The 16,682-nt window shown below is 35.6% G+C and overlaps 3 protein-coding genes across 7 annotated transcripts; 1 reads left to right on the forward strand and 2 right to left on the reverse strand.

Moving 5' to 3' along the window:
- Nucleotides 1-32: 32 nt before the first annotated feature.
- AT2G32000 (DNA topoisomerase, type IA, core) lies at nt 33-6,181 on the reverse strand. Of its 2 annotated transcripts, none has more exons than NM_128760.4 (15): nt 5,822-6,181; nt 5,675-5,731; nt 5,300-5,403; nt 4,949-5,042; nt 4,683-4,782; nt 4,086-4,329; nt 3,341-3,503; nt 3,123-3,242; nt 2,688-2,767; nt 2,152-2,430; nt 1,889-2,057; nt 1,637-1,765; nt 1,298-1,510; nt 1,012-1,191; nt 33-922 (listed from the first exon to the last, which is right to left on the reverse strand). In NM_128760.4, the coding sequence occupies exons 1-15, from the start codon at nt 5,846-5,848 to the stop codon at nt 284-286; spliced, it is 2,598 nt and encodes an 865-aa protein (NP_180760.2). In that variant the 5' UTR covers nt 5,849-6,181; the 3' UTR covers nt 33-283. The 2 variants fall into 2 exon arrangements, with proteins under 2 accessions (NP_180760.2, NP_001031463.1); NM_001036386.1 differs by having other exon boundaries at nt 221-922; nt 4,949-5,037; nt 5,822-5,926.
- A 2,854-nt stretch (nt 6,182-9,035) lies between these two features.
- Nucleotides 9,036-13,540, forward strand: CVL1 (CVP2 like 1). Of its 4 annotated transcripts, none has more exons than NM_128761.4 (13): nt 9,036-9,658; nt 9,755-9,842; nt 10,088-10,156; nt 10,238-10,325; nt 10,419-10,523; nt 10,597-11,326; nt 11,409-11,602; nt 11,701-11,809; nt 11,915-12,063; nt 12,144-12,395; nt 12,888-12,985; nt 13,064-13,173; nt 13,261-13,516. In NM_128761.4, the coding sequence occupies exons 1-10, from the start codon at nt 9,629-9,631 to the stop codon at nt 12,364-12,366; spliced, it is 1,785 nt and encodes a 594-aa protein (NP_180761.2). In that variant the 5' UTR covers nt 9,036-9,628; the 3' UTR covers nt 12,367-12,395; nt 12,888-12,985; nt 13,064-13,173; nt 13,261-13,516. The 4 variants fall into 4 exon arrangements, with proteins under 4 accessions (NP_180761.2, NP_001324865.1, NP_001189654.1 ...); NM_001202725.1 differs by having other exon boundaries at nt 9,077-9,658; nt 12,922-12,985; nt 13,261-13,406; NM_001336366.1 differs by having other exon boundaries at nt 9,061-9,658; nt 12,888-13,173; nt 13,261-13,540.
- Nucleotides 13,541-15,264: 1,724 nt separating this feature from the next.
- AT2G32020 (Acyl-CoA N-acyltransferases (NAT) superfamily protein) lies at nt 15,265-16,214 on the reverse strand. The gene has a single exon (NM_128762.2). It carries the CDS (start codon nt 16,027-16,029, stop codon nt 15,478-15,480), a length of 552 nt encoding a protein of 183 aa, NP_180762.1. The 5' UTR covers nt 16,030-16,214; the 3' UTR covers nt 15,265-15,477.
- Between the last annotated feature and the right edge of the window lie 468 nt (nt 16,215-16,682).

The following is a 16,682-nucleotide window of genomic DNA, read 5'->3' on the forward strand; positions in this document are numbered from 1 at the left end:
TTGTTATGATCTAAAAAAGGAAAGATTGTATGCATGACATGTGACACGTGACAAGCCCAAAAGATTACACTTGGGTTTTTTAGCTTTTCTTTAGGGCATAAACAAGAATTAGTCAAATGTTTAAAAGTTTTGGGGAGCTGTTTTAGATAAGTGTATGTGGAAAAAATCGAAGTAAAGCTAAAAAGATTATAAACTGTTCCTTGAAACGCAGGCAGTATTTCAGAATTTTGAATTTCCAATGATATGCAAGTAACGCAAAGACATAAACACAAAGTTTAGAGTTTCAAAAGTCTCTGAAACTCATTTTTGGGTCGACAGATTTTGAGCCTCTTCTCCCTCCTCTGCCTCGGCCTCTCCCTCGTCCCCTTCCCCTTCCTCCACGCCTCACAAAGGACCTCCCATGTTTCACTTCTACAAGTGAGAGAAGCAACTCGTCACATAGAACACATCCTTGATGCAGAGTGGCTCCGTTCTCCAGAGGAGTAGTTTTCTTGTTGAAATCGATCTCTATGATGGCTGAATCACACTCGGGACAGCGGTTACTAGTGGTGGTGATGCGATGAGCACCTTCCGGAAGCAAAACGATACAACTACACAAGTTGCAGTTGAGTTTCCACTTGGGGAAGCTAACCGGGTCCAAGACGAGCGTGCCTTCACACTCTGGACAAGCGCAGACTCCTTGGTTTCTGACAGAGTGTTGGCATGTGGGATGAGGACAGAGAGAACATGGCATGCCTGCACCGGTTTTGGTTTTGGCAGGAGCATTGGGCGTCTTAGAGGCTCCAAAAAGTGTGTCTATGCCTTCAAATGGAGGAGAGTTGTAGCAGTATGGGCATAGTGGAAATGACTTCCCCTCAGGTCCTGGAACTGAATAGATCACGAGCTCAAAGTTGTCTAAAGGACATGTGAGTTCCTTGTATAGCTGTGAGAAAATCCGTTAGCAAAGGATAAGAAAAACTAGAGATTCACTGAGGTTTCAGCTCAAGGGTTAAGGTGACGAAAGGGTTTTACCTTGACTGTGCCCTTTTGAGGAAGATAATAAACTTCTTCGCATGTGCCGCAGAAGAGACGTGGTGGGACTGCTGTGATATGTTTCATGTAACGCAAGCATTTTCCACATTTGCTTAAAGCACGACCAGAATCAGCCAGAGGAGAGAACTGTGCTTCAAAGAGGGCATCCATGTGTTCGATCTGAAAGGACAATATACGAAAGATGTTAAGGAGGAACAGATTAAATCGAAGACAATATCAGTAAATGCCTCCGAAGAAAACATAATATCAGCCAGGTTTTCCCAACCTGTTGAACAAAATAACTGAATTTACGCCGGAATTGCTGAATCACATGCTGCACAACGTGTGAATGATCAGCTTGGCCCTTGGCAACAAGAGTGATTTGTTGCTCGATAAAACTCCGGATGTCTGGTAAGCAAAGGTCTGGATCAATACACTGATAGCCTCTTATTAGCGTGATTCCTAACGCCGTTGGAACCATTTTCCTCCCAGATTGGACCTGCAAAAGTGTGTAAGCACCAAACAAGAGTAATGAGATTTTTCAGAAAACAAAAAAGGATCTTCCTGAGAGAGTAACATTGTAACAGTGAAGAAAAGCACACCGCCTTTGGGTAGGTTAACCCACCTGAACATAATTACGTTCACCAATGTTGTTTATATGTACAGCTATTGATGCATCTGTGCCTATGCCATGCTTCTCCATGAGAGATATCAGCTCACTCTCAGTAAGGTAGTCCGGAGGCGCAGTGTTCCCCTGTAGATTTTACAACATTCAAATACAAACAGAAAAAATAAACTAAAAGTGGAAACATTATAGTAATTTGTGTCCTAGTACAAAGCAAAGAGAGCAGTAACAAAAACTGGAGAAGAATGTGACCTCGTAAAGCTCCACTCTTAAAACTTCAATCCTCTCTCCTTTGAGAAAAGAAGGGAGTTTTTTCTCATCTACTGCAGACCATGGCATTATAGCTGTAAACCCCTTTTCTGTCACACGCTGCCCCGTACAATGGAAAGTTTCTCCACCAATTGACAATTCCACTTTAGTCCTGAGATACCCATCCAAGAGAATACCACATTTAAAATGTGCAAAGAATAAGCTGTAACTGACATGGATTAAGCTACAAACAAGGCTTTATTTACCTTATGTATTTGCAGTTAGGTGAAACAGTGCCAAGAAAATGTTGACAGACATACTGATAGAGTCGCCAAGCATCTCCTCCGACCATGACCTCGGTTGCTGCTCTCATTGGGGTGATAGGAGGATGGTCTCCAGCGTCAGTTCCTGACTTTGGCATATGAAATCCGTCTGAGAGCAGTCTCTGTACGTAACCACCCCATACTGGATTACTAACTTGTGCTCTGAGTGTGTCTGTGAAGTCGAATGAAGAAGGATAGGCTGTGCTTTCTGTGCGGGGATAGCTAGCACAAAACAAAGGACTTTGAGTCAAAAGTTTCCGTCACTTTAAATGTTTAAATAAATTATACAGCGAAAATTGTGATGTATGTATGTTCTCGTCAGCGACGGTTTTTTCCATTTCCTATCTACCAGTTCTTAATTAAACAAACAAAACTACCATTCAATAACGAATTGGGATTTACCAAAATTAGCCAATTATACGCTGGTAAAGAGGAGTTAAATGACAAAAATAATAATCTGGAGAATGGAGCAATCGAACCTGATGAAACCTTGAGTATACAATCGCTCTGCAAGATGCATAGCCGTCTGAGGCCCAAACCCTAGAGCACTTGAAGCAACCTGTGTAACCACTAATGTTATGCTCGATCAGGAGAGTAATTCGCATAAAAGTAGCTTTTATTGACCTTTGAACTCGTGAACAAGACTAAGCAATGGCAAAGCTCTAATCCCAACATTAAAAACAGAATTAACAAAACAAGAAGAGAACGAAGATCCCAATGTTGTTGCCAACTCATCCCCAAAAACAATTATGAAGCTGATATAAACAAAATTTCTTTGGATGCAGAATATTTCAGTTTTTCAGTCAGTGTACTGCGATCATTAGTACATGATATGGTGTTTGCTTAAAGTATAATGTACAACCAGGCGAGTTCATTTTAAAGGAATGGTAATCACGACTCCTGACTTTTCTGACCTTTAGCAAATTCACTGTGTTAAGACCAGCTGGGCGACCTTTGACTTCCTGCTTTTCTGATACGTCCATTACTTTTGCAGTTCTTCCTTCCACGACCAACTTTTGGAACACAGTAGCAGCCTATAATTTGTTAAAGCATATATATATCAGCAACATAAGATTAGAAAGCAACAGTCAAGAATGTCAAAGAAATTCTAAGACAAGAATGAGACACTAACTTCCAGGTCGAACAATCTTCGTCTCTCCCACTCTAGTTGGAGCTCATAACCATCCTTTCTTATATAAGGTCGCAGAGCCCAAAACTTTTCTGGCTTGAAAGTATTAATATGCATGTAGCGTTGCACACAAAACCCAAGAGTAGGTGTCTGGCATGGCCCATACCTGAAATAAACATTCAAAAGGATCTTTAAGTAGTTAAAAGACTTAAACCAGATGGATACAGTGACTTGTATCATAAAAAAGATGGGAAAATCTAGTTGACAATATAGTTAACAGAAAAAACTACTATTGAATGTGAAATCTGACGGAATGGACAGAAAATCACGCACACTCTTTCGAGCATTCTGAGGAATACTTAGTACGGAAAACACAGATGATCGAATTTAAACCCCCAAGAGAACCAGAACCATGATTGAATCACGACAACTCATTTCTTGTCCTATCATGAGAAATAAAGAGGTGCTTCGACAAAGATAAACAACATACAAGCCTAAGTCTTACAAAGCTATGTCTGTACTCTTTTTTAGTATTTACATGAAATGCATTACTCTGACACTCAAAATGACAGGAGATAACCACAACAGAATTCCATAGCTGCATCTTATATGATCAATTGTACCAAATACCCCAAGGAAAAAAGAAAAAAAATGCATTTGGACTAAAGAAAGAAGTTGACCCTACTTTTCAGCGACTCTTTACACAGAACAAAAAGAGAGGAAAGGAAGGAGACAAGAGGAAACTGACGAGATAACTCTGCAGTCTAGATTCTGATATTTGCCTTGGAAATAACTTGTTTGAAATCGCGAGAATGCTACACCAACTTTTAGATCTATCTCTTGACGAGCATCTACTGCCAGTGCCTCATCTCTGTTTGGTTCAACAAGGTTGTCCATGGCCTTTGATATATCTTTCTCAGTCACAGAAGAAAACCGTGCCCGATAAACCTTTCTCTTACTATCTTTCATGTCAAAGCCAGTAGACTCGATAACTACAAAAATTTAATGGTCAACAAGTTAAAGCAACGGCCATGTGCATTACCAAATATAATCGGCATGCAAAAGGTACTTTTGCAGGAGAACAAAGATTAAGATATTGGTGGTTGCACCACATATGCAGGGGCTAACTGTATACTTAAACACCCAATCTACTACTACAACTTAAAGGGTCTACCATTGGATACTGGCATCATATACAGATTGATTTAGTAAAAACAGAGAAGACTTAGTCACTGAATCAAATTTACCAGCAGAGTGGATGCAATGGTTAGGCACAGTAATTTTGTATGTCTCAAGCGAAAAATCTGGTGAGAACAAAAATGAAAAACGGTAGCTAAAGACTTGCCTTCAAAACATATATTTTCTCCTTCACGATCGCAATCCAACCACAACACCATATAACTGCAACCACGAGCTTCATTACTTAAATGCCTACAAATATGAGCCTGAGATTTGAAGACTGTTAGAGAAAAGTGTAATACCGTAAATAAAAGAATACAAGAAACATATGACTACTAGAAAGATGCATCTCTACTACTAACAATACGTATAACCCAGCTAAAGCACTCCCCATGCACAAAGAAAAGAGATAAGATCATGAGAACTATTTACCTTTGGGTTTGATTCCTTTTTAATAATTGGAGCGTCGAAAAGATCTTGTGGATCAATAGTTGCCCAATTCTGATATTTTTCTGGGAAATCTACACTAGAATATGAGAGTGGTATTTAGAAAGACTGAGAAATCTGCTTTGAAATATTTGGAATGTCTGCAAGCAATGGTTTTCACAGCAGCTTTGTACACGAGATATAGTCCAAGAGATAATGAAAGATGAAAACCATTTTCCAAACTCGCGAGGGCAGCAAGAAAAAGAGAAACGTGAATATGCGTATTATACAGGGAGTGTGATTATGCAGCAGCAGATGACTCTTTGATTTGAATATGATTGATAGGCAAGAGAGAACCTGAAAACATGACCGATAACAGATGTAACTCTATAATGTGCTTTGAAGCCTCGAAACATGCCATCAAATTCATGCACCTCTGTACTGCCTCTCCTTGTAGACATCTGAATCAGAAGGAGAAAGATATCCAAGTTGGAACACACACAACTGATTCGGTTTTTAACCTCTAAAGGATACTGAAGTTTTAAAAGTGAAATCCAGTCAACAAAGCTACGTTAAAGAATCCATCAGAGCTGAGCATACTTCAATTGATTCTATCTCTTAATTCAACAAGAATCGAATTAACGCACAACAGTTCCGGTACTAAAATCAAAGCTACTTGCAGTTAGGCTTTTAGAAACTAGAGAATCGATAGAGATAGAGAGGTATATAAACCTGGCCATGTGAGAGAACTGAAGCTATAGAGAGGGCAATGCTGGGCTTCTCCGCCACCTGATGAAAAGAAGAATTGTAAGAGATGAAGAAATAATGATGGGAGAAGTAGAATCGAAATTGATTAATAGGAGAACCCAGTTCACTAACCATAAGAACTCTGAGGAGATTAGCCATTGAAGAAGACGTCAGAATCGGGTCAAAACTCAAAGCTCAGGCGGCGTCGAATGAGCTTTTTAGCCGGCGACGGAAACTAAAATCAGCTTAAACGAGAAACGACGACTATACACCGCTTTTTTCCTATATATTAAACGGCATCGTTTAGTATACATCTTAAAATTCGGTTTGGTTTCGGTTTGGTTCTTTTGTATACCGTAAAATTGAACAAATTCCCAACAAAATTCCTTGAATCCATAAATCGTATTTCTCTTGTTTAATAGAGTAAGTTGTGTATGTGTGATTTACATTTAAATATCCGAAAAAGGTAGAGTAGATTGAGTTTATATTATTTACTTTAAAATCGTAAACGAATAAAAATAGGATTTGCTAAGCTTTTTTAATAACATGCGATGTAATCAAAAGGTTTCTTTGAATTTGATCGTGTCCATTCATATATAGGAGATATATTTGGCAAAAATCATGCTCGATAAGTAAAGACGATATCACAATCCAAACATTTAATACTGACTAAAATTTACATTTCCCATCCCTCCTAGTCCTAGATTTTGGTCTACCAGACAAAGTAAAAAGCAAACAATAAAGGGTAATGTGTCTTGTTGTAGTGACATATCATCTTTCCCTTTCAATATGTTTTCTTTTTTCGGCTTTTTTTGTTTCTTTTTATATTTTGCTATACTTATTAAGTTATAGATTCTGTGAAATTTCCAAGTTTTAAAAACTATATCATTATTCTTTTCTTGGAGCACAATTGTTTGAGCATAAGATACTAGGATACTCTACTAAAGTCTGTGTTATGTGCATCAGTGCATACACATGCATGCTCATATATATGATACAAATACTAGATCATATCATCATATGTGTACAGATGTGAGCGAGCTTTGAGCCTTTGTTGACAAAAAGTGTTTCTTCCTTTGAAACAAACCCTAATATTTTTGATGATATCTTTGAAACGTTGGATATATCATATATCCATTATCGCGTACGAGTACAACAGTTTATTTTGAGAAATTCTGTTGACAATGTTGTGAATAGTCTTCTACTTTTTGTAGTATAATTTCGTTTTGAATATATAAGAAAATCGAAAAGTCAGGTCAAAAACTCAAAGTGTGTTAAATACAACTCAGAATAAATGACAACGTGTGTGTGATAGTGGACTGACGAAGAAACGACTCGTGGGAAGATCGTTTATTGATGTGGCGGCAAATTATTTCTATATGGATATATCATGTAGAAAACCAACCACTGTAGTTTTGTTTTGTTTAGTTTGTTTTTTTATCTCATATTTTAATTTGTTTATCTTATGATACCCTTTTATGTTTTTTAATTCAACATATATTACAGTAGTGAACTTCTGTTATTTGGTAAGTGATTAGCAAAAAAACGATAGAACTACTTGGTGATCCTTATACAGTTATACATATTTGCATAGATTCGCATCAAAGTGAACCCTAACGGCATAGACCATAAACAGTTTATACTATGATATAAAGTAATATAATTAATATGGTTTACCAAGAAAATAATTTAAGGTGGACGTACGAAAAATCAAAGCAGAAAAAGACCAACATTGTGAGGCAGGGACTTGGAATGGGAAAGACGAAATGATGAAGGCATGTTTGGCATCTGGCCTTCTAAAAGCCAAAACCCATCCTATCCAAATATTTAATTATTTTTGTCTTTTTTAAAGCAAAAGAATCCGTTTCGATATTATAACTACAATGACTATCCATGCATATACTATACAATATATGTATACTTATATAAACCAATCGTAGATTAAAATAGTGTATACATGTATACAGTCATTGTCATCCAACGAAATTAAACGTGGGCGTCTTTTTCAGATAAAATTACACGTTTGTTAAGCAGTTGAATGGCAAATAGATGTTTTCTACAAGAAGTATGTAAGTAACAAAAACGGTAAAAGCATGACTATAGAAAAACTTTGCTATATTATAAATTTATAATAGTGTAGTATTATGCATCATTAGTTGATTCTATAATACTATATAATGATTAACTTTTTGCTCCTTCCTAATCCAAAATGATTTGGAAGACTCCCTTTAATATCCTTAAAATTTCAACATTTACGAGGCAGTCAAAAGCAAACAAGATTCATCATGTTTTACAATTCATTTCACAGTTCACACACACATGTATATATATATATATATATATATATATATGTGAGTATTATATAATTAGTTAATTGCTTTATGCTTGTGTATAGTTGTGTGGAATTAATCCTCTTTTCTATAGTTGTTGTTGAATGGAAGGCTATGTAATGCTCATTTGGTTATAGACGTTGATCACATCGTTTAGCATTTACAAACTGAAAACTTTCAAAATGATTGTTAATTTGCGTGTGTGTTTGGTCTAATGATTTAATATCCGTCATGATCTTGTTACCTTATAGGTTTTCTTCGACCTATTAATGATACAAAGACACAGACACAGACCTCTCGATTCCCTAGCATCACTCATATTCTTAAGTTGATTATGAAGGAGTTAATTCAAAATAAATTTATTAGTTATTTAGTATTAGTTTTATAATCACATCAAACATAATTACTATTGCTTTTATATTTTGTTCAGAATCATTATTTAAAAATTAAAATATAATAGTGTATTATTAACCTAGACAAGATGTTTTATAAGAAAATGGAAGTACATATGGAAATTTCTGTGGATTTCCAATGATTTATATTATAAGAGATGTAGGCCTATATAAAACATTGCCCTAAGCATGTATACAAGGATATACGACAAGAAATACAAATACGAAATATACATATTTTCAAAATAATCATTTATCAAAAACGTAAAAAAAAATTATCAATGTTGTGAGTGATGAAAATAAAGAAATCACTAAAACATGAACAAGTAGCATATTTTTAAGACGATTCATATGAAAATGAAATACTACTAATCAAAATTTTAAAATAGGGATATTTTATGAGTTTATGACCAAGAAGCACAAAATCGTTAAGGACAATATTTAATTATTCAAACCATTACCAATAGGAAAGACAACAAAAACAATTGAATAAGCCTCCCTTAATTTCTTCTAATCAAATCAAAAAACTTTTTTTGACTAATTAATATTTTAGACTCAGCCAAAAAAAAAAAAAGTGATTACTGATTAATCTAAGAATTGAAGGTTCCTTATAATAAGCTCATTCTCATTCTCTCTCTCTCTCTCTGCGCTTTATTCTGTTCAAAATCCTCTGCTTTTACTTTGCCGTTTCACTGAGAACGAGGCTCGCTCACTCACTCTCTCTCTTTCTCTTTCTCTTTCTCTTTCTCTTTCATAGAAGAAGAAGAAGATTCAGGACCTAAGTAGAAAAGCTTAAACCACCACTCTCTCTTCAAATCACACTTTTGTTTGTTTCCTCTCTCTCCAAAATCTTTCTCATTGTCTTCTTTGCCTCCTCCTTCAAGAACTCTTGTCTCTTCCAACAACTTTTTTCCTTCTTATTCTGAAAACCAATCTTCACTTCTCATTTGTCTCAAAACACTATACCCATTTCCTAATTCCTGTCCCTGAGAGCATTAGTAGAGAGACACAAAACACTTTAATCCTAATCCAACTTGTCTTTACTTTAGCTTCTGTCTGATTCAATCAAAGGACAAGAAAGAAGCCAAATCTTGTCAATTCTTTTTAAACAGTGATTCAACTAAAAACCCCAAATTAGTTGATTTGATCTCTATTGTCTTCTTTTTTTTGGATGGATTGAGTCTCAAGAACAAACAGTGAATCAAATAAGAGCAAGAATGAGAGACGATAAAACCAAGAAAAGCAAGGTTTGTTTTTATGTTTCTTCAATTCTTTGCCATCTTTCATGAATTTTACAGATGAACAGTTTCATTTACCTTCTTTTTTTTTATGCTTCAATGAAGTTGTCATGGTCCAAGAAGATGGTGAGGAAATGGTTCAACATCAAAAGCAAAACTGAAAAGTTTCAAGCAGATGTTTCTCTTCCTCAAGGTAACCAAAAGTCTACTTCTTGTCAAAATTTTGTTTCTTTGTTCTGTTCTGCAGAGCTTTAATTTGTAATATTTTGTCTTTTCTGAGAAAACAAAACATCTCAGTTTCACTTTCTTTCTTTTCTTTTGGGGTCAATTGACAGTTACTGTTTCTTTTGCTTTAACCACTCTTCTCTGTGGAAATTAAAGAATTAGCAATTGGCTTGTTATGTACTGATTTCAAATTCTGATCTTTTATTCAATAAGGAGTTGAAGTTGAGCACAGAAACAGCTTCTCAGAGAGAGAGCCCTGCACAATCAAGAAGAGCAAAACTGGTATATAATCATTTACCAATATGATCAAATTCTCTATGAGAGAGTTTTCTTCTTTGGTCTCATGATTTCTGAGTTTCACAGAAAAACTCAATAAGAACTGGGAGCAGCAAGCTAGACAAAGGAAAATGAACTATGAAAATCCCAGAATCATTGATGTCCAAAACCACAGGTAACATATATATGAACACAATCACACACACACACACACACACATATGTGACTTATTTTAGTAGAATCTCATGTTGGTGATTCTTGAGAACAGCATCTTCGTAGCTACATGGAACGTTGCTGGACGCTCTCCTCCTGAAGATTTAAACCTCGACGAATGGCTTCATTCTTCAGCTCCTGCAGATATATACGTTCTCGGGTGTGTTTCCATTTTACATCTTCTTTTCAAGAATGTCTCTTTTTGTTCTTACTTATCTTGTGTGTTCTTTTAGGTTCCAAGAGATTGTTCCTCTTAATGCTGGTAATGTTCTTGGAGCTGAAGACAATGGTCCTGCTAAGAAATGGCATTCACTCATCAGGAAAACGCTCAATAACCTTCCCGGAGCAAGCAGTGCATGCCATACTCCATCGCCTATTCCTGTCCCCATTGCAGAGATTGATGCTGACTTCTCAGGATCTTCAAGGCAAAAGAACGAGACTTTCTTCAACAGAAGATCTTTCCAGACGCCGAGCGTATGGAGTATGGAGGAGAATGACCCTTCGATCTCACAACCACGGCTTGACCGTCGTTTCAGCGTGTGTGATCGCGTATTCTTCAGTCATAGACCAAGTGATTTTGACCCGAGCTTCAGGTGTGGTCACAGGCCTAGTGATTACTCAAGAAGGCCTAGTGATTACTCTAGACCGAGTGATTATTACTCTAGGCCGAGTAACTATTCTCGGCCTAGTGATGTTTCCAGGTGGGGCTCCTCGGATGATGATAACGGCCCAGGGGATTCTCCAAGCACATTTTTGAATTCACCGGGGTCATTTCTTGGTTCTGCAGCAAACGAAAACGGTTACAGAACCCCGTGGAACTCATCGCAGTACTGTTTGGTCGCAAGTAAACAGATGGTTGGTATCTTTTTAACCATTTGGGTGAAAAGCGAGTTACGAGAACACGTCAAGAACATGAAAGTATCTTGTGTTGGTAGAGGATTAATGGGTTATCTCGGAAATAAGGTAAAAAATCTTATGTTTGTTACCGCTTGACTTAGTTGGTTAGTTAGTGCATTGCTATAATGTGCTTCTGTGGTTCTTGTAGGGATCAATCTCAATTAGTATGTTGCTTCATCAAACAAGCTTCTGCTTTGTGTGCACCCATTTGACCTCGGGACAAAAAGAAGGTGATGAGCTAAGGAGAAACTCCGATGTCATGGAGATACTCAAGAAAACAAGGTTTCCTCGAGTCCAGAGTTCTGCGGACGAGAAGTCCCCTGAGAATATCCTTCAGCATGAGTAAGACCGAACATCAAGAAATGACAAGAATCGAATCATTTGCTTAAGATTCATGATTTGTTACATTTCTCATTTGTCTTTGTTTCCATTTGATTTAGTCGGGTAATATGGCTCGGGGATCTGAACTACCGAATAGCACTCTCTTACCGATCCGCAAAAGCACTTGTCGAGATGCAAAACTGGAGGGCATTACTAGAGAACGATCAGGTATACGTAGTAGACAAATAAAGCAATAGAGACTATAGAGTTTCACATTACTTTTACTTTATAGAATGGTCTAATCCAAAACATTTGAAAACGTTTTCACTGCAGTTACGGATAGAGCAGAAACGAGGACATGTGTTTAAAGGATGGAACGAAGGAAAGATATACTTCCCACCAACTTACAAATACTCAAATAACTCGGATAGATATGCAGGAGGTGATTTGCATCCAAAGGAGAAACGTCGTACTCCTGCTTGGTAAGTTTCTTGCAATCAGAATAATAAACAAGAACCAAGTAATGATCTAAAAATGGTATTTTTTGGTTATGTTACTAAAGGTGTGATCGAATACTATGGCATGGAGAAGGACTACATCAGTTATCTTATGTAAGAGGGGAGTCACGGTTTTCTGATCATAGACCGGTTTATGGCATATTCAGCGCAGAGGTTGAGTCAAATCACAAGAGATCAAAGCGAACCAATAGTCACTCCACTGCACGGGTCGAAGCTGAAGAACTCTTACCTTACGCCCGCGGATACACCGAGCTAACATTTTTCTAAAAGAAAATTGAAAAGCCTTCTTCTTTACGGTAACATCTCCTTTTCATAAGATTTATAATTCTAACCATAAAATTAGGAGATAGCAGATAGAATGTAGTGTCAGTGACATTGATCAAAGCCAATGTAGTCCATTAGTAGGAGTAGACTAGTAGTAATAGTTGTGGTCCTGAAACTCAAAATAGAGACTTAAGTCCAATGAGACAGGTCTGCATTTATTATGTATCAGCCAAGAAAAGTATAATCCACACGTTCCTCTCATATCATTTAAGGCACATCACATTGATTTGGATAAAAATGGACCCGTTAAAGCGATCTGTTTTCGTGTTTTCGATTCGAAAATGTGATAAGATATTGTCTCTGCATCATCATCAGCAATAATATTAATGATGGAAGATTTCTTGACACCAAGATTTGTTGTGTGATCTTTTTTTTCTGAAATCTCATAAAGAGTTATAATTGTATATGATTCTTCATCATATTAATATCACTTATGGTATATAATTTGTTTCGGCTTTTGTCAGGTCAATTAAAGTTTTTTTTGTTCGAATGTTGAAGCCTTGAGGAGTGGATGATGGAGACATTTCATTGCTCCTTTTAACACAAAGGAAACAAATAACAGGTTGGTCCAACTTCTCTTCCTATGTCTGTTTCCGGTTCGGTTTCGATTGATTTTAACGGTTGAATTTCCGGTTTACAGGTGTATAAAGGATTGTAATTTTGTCTTGGTTAATAGAATTTCGCATATCAAACCGGTTCTTTCATTTATCATGTCAGGAGTAGGAGTTAAAAGTAAATTTTACAGTGTAGGTAATAATTAATTTGTAATCACAATTTAATTCAGTTTGATTCTACTCATAAGGTAACAACAGTTTAATAAAACTTGTTTTTGTGCAGGATTATTAAACTGACAGATGGAAGGTTTTTTTTAGTTCTTCATCAGTCTTTTTAGGGATAGTTTTTGATAATATTATTATTGTAAATTGAAGTGTGTTCCCGAGACAATGATAGTGTAATGCTTGTTGTATAAGTAAGATTTAGCCGTTTAATAAGTGTAACAAAAATACTATACAGCAAAAGCAATTATTTCATTCATTATGATAGTTTTCTTACAAAGGAAAAGTGAAAAGAATAAAAAGATAACGTCTTGTGATGATCTTTGTACTGAAAAAGTTAGGGCTTCTTGATAACCTCGAAGCTCACTCATTCTCTGATTCTATGTATTGGAATACAGAAATTCAATGATTAGTTTTATTTTTTCTGCAATCTCATAAAGAGTTATAATTGTAAGCAATTAGTCAAAATATCAACATTCAAATACCTTTGCATTATTTTTTGTAGCACTGCGTGCAAAAGGTTTAATAATTTTCAATCATTAGTTTGAGTATATAAGCTGTAATTTAATCAGATGAAATTTGTATATTATGTTTTGAAATATTAAAGGTAAGAGAGAGAATAGTGTAAAGATGTGAATGTAGAATGAAATGATTGAAAAAGAGTATGAAAGTGCAGAGAGTGTATTGTGTAATCTCATGCTTTTCTCTTTTTCCTATTTGCTCATGCTTTCTCTTGTTTCAGCTTTCGTGATTACAACAACACTTCTAAATTCCCTTTTTTTTTGGGTTATTTATTTTAAACCCAAATTAAAAATAAAATAAAAACATTCTTGTACAATGTGAAGTGAGACAATGATCAGCTCTATTTTTTTTTTCATGAAAACCCCTATTTTTACCTAACATTAACAAATAAATAAAAATGGAATGGAATATGTGGTCCAGAACAAGAAGTGTATATCGAAATGATTTACTTAAATACCTTTAACTATTACTCCAATCCTATTAAAATTAAAGTCCATCAGCTATGATTTACAGGAGTGGACATTCTGATATTTTATCTAATTCGATAAATGTTGCGGTTCATTCCAAATTTGTACCTATTTAAAGGTAAAATATCTATATAGTCTTATCGAATTTTGGAGCTAAGATTATTTTTAATTCCTAAAAACATATGTTTAGTGAGCTAGTTAGTAAATGAATCTAATTTTTTTGTTGGTTAACAGAAAATATCACATACTTACATAGTGATTTCAAATACTAATAAATTGTTTCATACTATATGCGTATATCCTATATGGACTGACTGGTCAGACATATTGAACGGAGTGGAGTCTTTATTCACATAACCTAAAAATAACTTTTTTTGATATGCATGTGTATCTATAGGCCAAATATATTTTAGTTCTACCACAGAAGTTAAAATAAATTGTATTAGTAATATATTTAGTCCTTTGAAAGTGGGAAACGAAATTAGCCTCACACAAGCACAGTGATGATTGATTTCTTCTTCTTTTTTTTACCCAAAAAAATCCATTTTTTCTTGTAATTTCTTATTTCCAGATTATTTTCTTCATAACAAAAAAAAAAGAAAAGAAATTGCTCACTTCACTTCTCACTAGATTCTTTATAACGAAACCTCCACTACACGGGCCCTAAATTTGGGCCACATGGGCTTCTCTCTTAACGAATTACGCACGAGTAAACTTCATTTTTCCAACAAGAAGAAGAAACTCAGGGGAATCTAAAGATTGTTTACTTTAATTTAAGAAATATGGAGAAATCATAATAAATTAATTACGTACTACTTATAGTAAATTTGTTGAATTACATAAATTCATAATTCAAATTTTACAAATACTTTTAATATCCTGTGTTATTTTAACAAAGCTGGTCTGGCTCTTAAGTTCTCATCCCAAGGACCATGGGATGTTTTGCTTTTTTTTTCTTTTGCTTGTTGGATGAGTATGTGAACCTTTTTATGGATACAGGACGAATCCCATTGTTTTATTTACATTCTACATTATTCGTTTATACGCTTCTATTAACCTTTGATTTTTAAAACTCTTCTCTACCTATCAATTTGTAATCGGATGATCCCTCTAACCTCACTTCTGTCTCATGCACTGACTTTAATTGTTTCGTAATTTACAATGTAGGATTTATAGATTTTTTTGGCAAATGAAAAACAGAGTGTTTACATCATGTATTACGTATATGAATCATACACTAAATCCAACATATATATGTAGAATTGCTAATTAATCTTTTTGTTGATTAATTACTTCAAAGTATCAGTAGACAAGAAACTAAACATAACAGTGTCTCTTACACTTCCCTTGATACATATAAACTTCCTCATCACACCTTCTCTAGTAAACCCAACTTTTTCAAGAACCCTTTGAGATCCAACATTGTCCACATCAACAAGTGCCTCAAGCCTTTCAATCTCTGGAAATTCCTCGAATACCTCCGCGGTCACTAGCCTCACTGCTTCCGTGGCAAACCCTTTTCCCCAATACTTTCTCGCTAGGACATAACCAATCTCTTTTCTGATGTTATCAACCGCCATGATCAAGATGTAGCCGATTGGACGGTCGTCTTCTAAGCAGATGGCTCGGAGCCAAGGGTGTGTCAGGACACGATCGGTTATGTATTTGATAGCTTCGTCTCGGCTCGTGCAAGGCTCCCAAGTGCAAAATCGAGCCACTTTAGGATCTGTGGCCCAAACCATGTAGTCATCGACGTCGGAAAGAGTCATCGGCCGGAGAGATATTCTTCCCGGAGGCGAAGAGCTCATTATTGGATTAGTTTCTTCTGAGTCCATCTCCATTTAGGATTAGTGATTGTTTTAGATATCATATCACTACGTCTAAGCGATGTCTTTATACACATCGCGATCTTGAAAAACTTTGAGATTCTCCCTTATTGCTTTTGACTAAAAAAACACTAAATATTACCATTTGCTATAGATAAGTGTATTTAGTGTTAAATATACGACATAAGATGAGGTGTCATCGTGTGAGTGGATAATTGTCTATATTTGACCTTGGACTTTCGACACTTACTTGGTTGCCAAACAAAGTATTGTTCTGGTTTCGGAACTTAATGTGTTGCTTCCAGTTGGATGCCCACAATGCCACGTGTCAAATCGTGTGTGGTCTGATTCCCAAAAAGGATTTAACTGTTTCTCAAGTTATTCTAAATGGATTAAATATTTTAATACTGTTAATATTTGTGGTGCAAATGATCGTAATCGTTTGTTATATACTGTCAAAATCAACTCAAGAATCAAGTCACTCAACATGTTGTATGATTAAGTAATTTAGCTAAAGATTAATTAATCGAATGTTATCAGAATTCCATTCATCTATCGCTGTAAAACTAGCTATCACACTATCTTTTTATTGTATAAAATATTTCATGTTTAGATTCAAAAAGAAAATATATATATATATATCATGTTTCATTTTGTACTTTTAATTT

This window comes from Arabidopsis thaliana, chromosome 2 (assembly GCF_000001735.4).
Source record: "Arabidopsis thaliana chromosome 2, partial sequence".
Lineage (NCBI taxonomy): Eukaryota > Viridiplantae > Streptophyta > Magnoliopsida > Brassicales > Brassicaceae > Arabidopsis > Arabidopsis thaliana.

What these genes read in the sequence shown, in the direction of transcription:
- AT2G32000 (NM_128760.4), bottom strand. Translation starts at nt 5,848, where the DNA reads ATGGCTAATCTCCTCAGAGTTCTTATG. An exon ending in ATCTCCTCAGAGTTCTTATG is followed by an intron (nt 5,732 to 5,821) that starts GTTAGTGAACTG and finishes TCTTTTCATCAG; the next exon opens with GTGGCGGAGAAGCCCAGCAT. An exon ending in AAAAGGAATCAAACCCAAAG is followed by an intron (nt 4,783 to 4,948) that starts GTAAATAGTTCT and finishes TTCAAATCTCAG; the next exon opens with GCTCATATTTGTAGGCATTT.
- CVL1 (NM_128761.4), top strand. Translation starts at nt 9,629, where the DNA reads ATGAGAGACGATAAAACCAAGAAAAGCAAG. An exon ending in AGATGTTTCTCTTCCTCAAG is followed by an intron (nt 9,843 to 10,087) that starts GTAACCAAAAGT and finishes TTATTCAATAAG; the next exon opens with GAGTTGAAGTTGAGCACAGA. An exon ending in AAACGTCGTACTCCTGCTTG is followed by an intron (nt 12,064 to 12,143) that starts GTAAGTTTCTTG and finishes ATGTTACTAAAG; the next exon opens with GTGTGATCGAATACTATGGC.
- AT2G32020 (NM_128762.2), bottom strand. Translation starts at nt 16,029, where the DNA reads ATGGAGATGGACTCAGAAGAAACTAATCCAATAATGAGCTCTTCGCCT.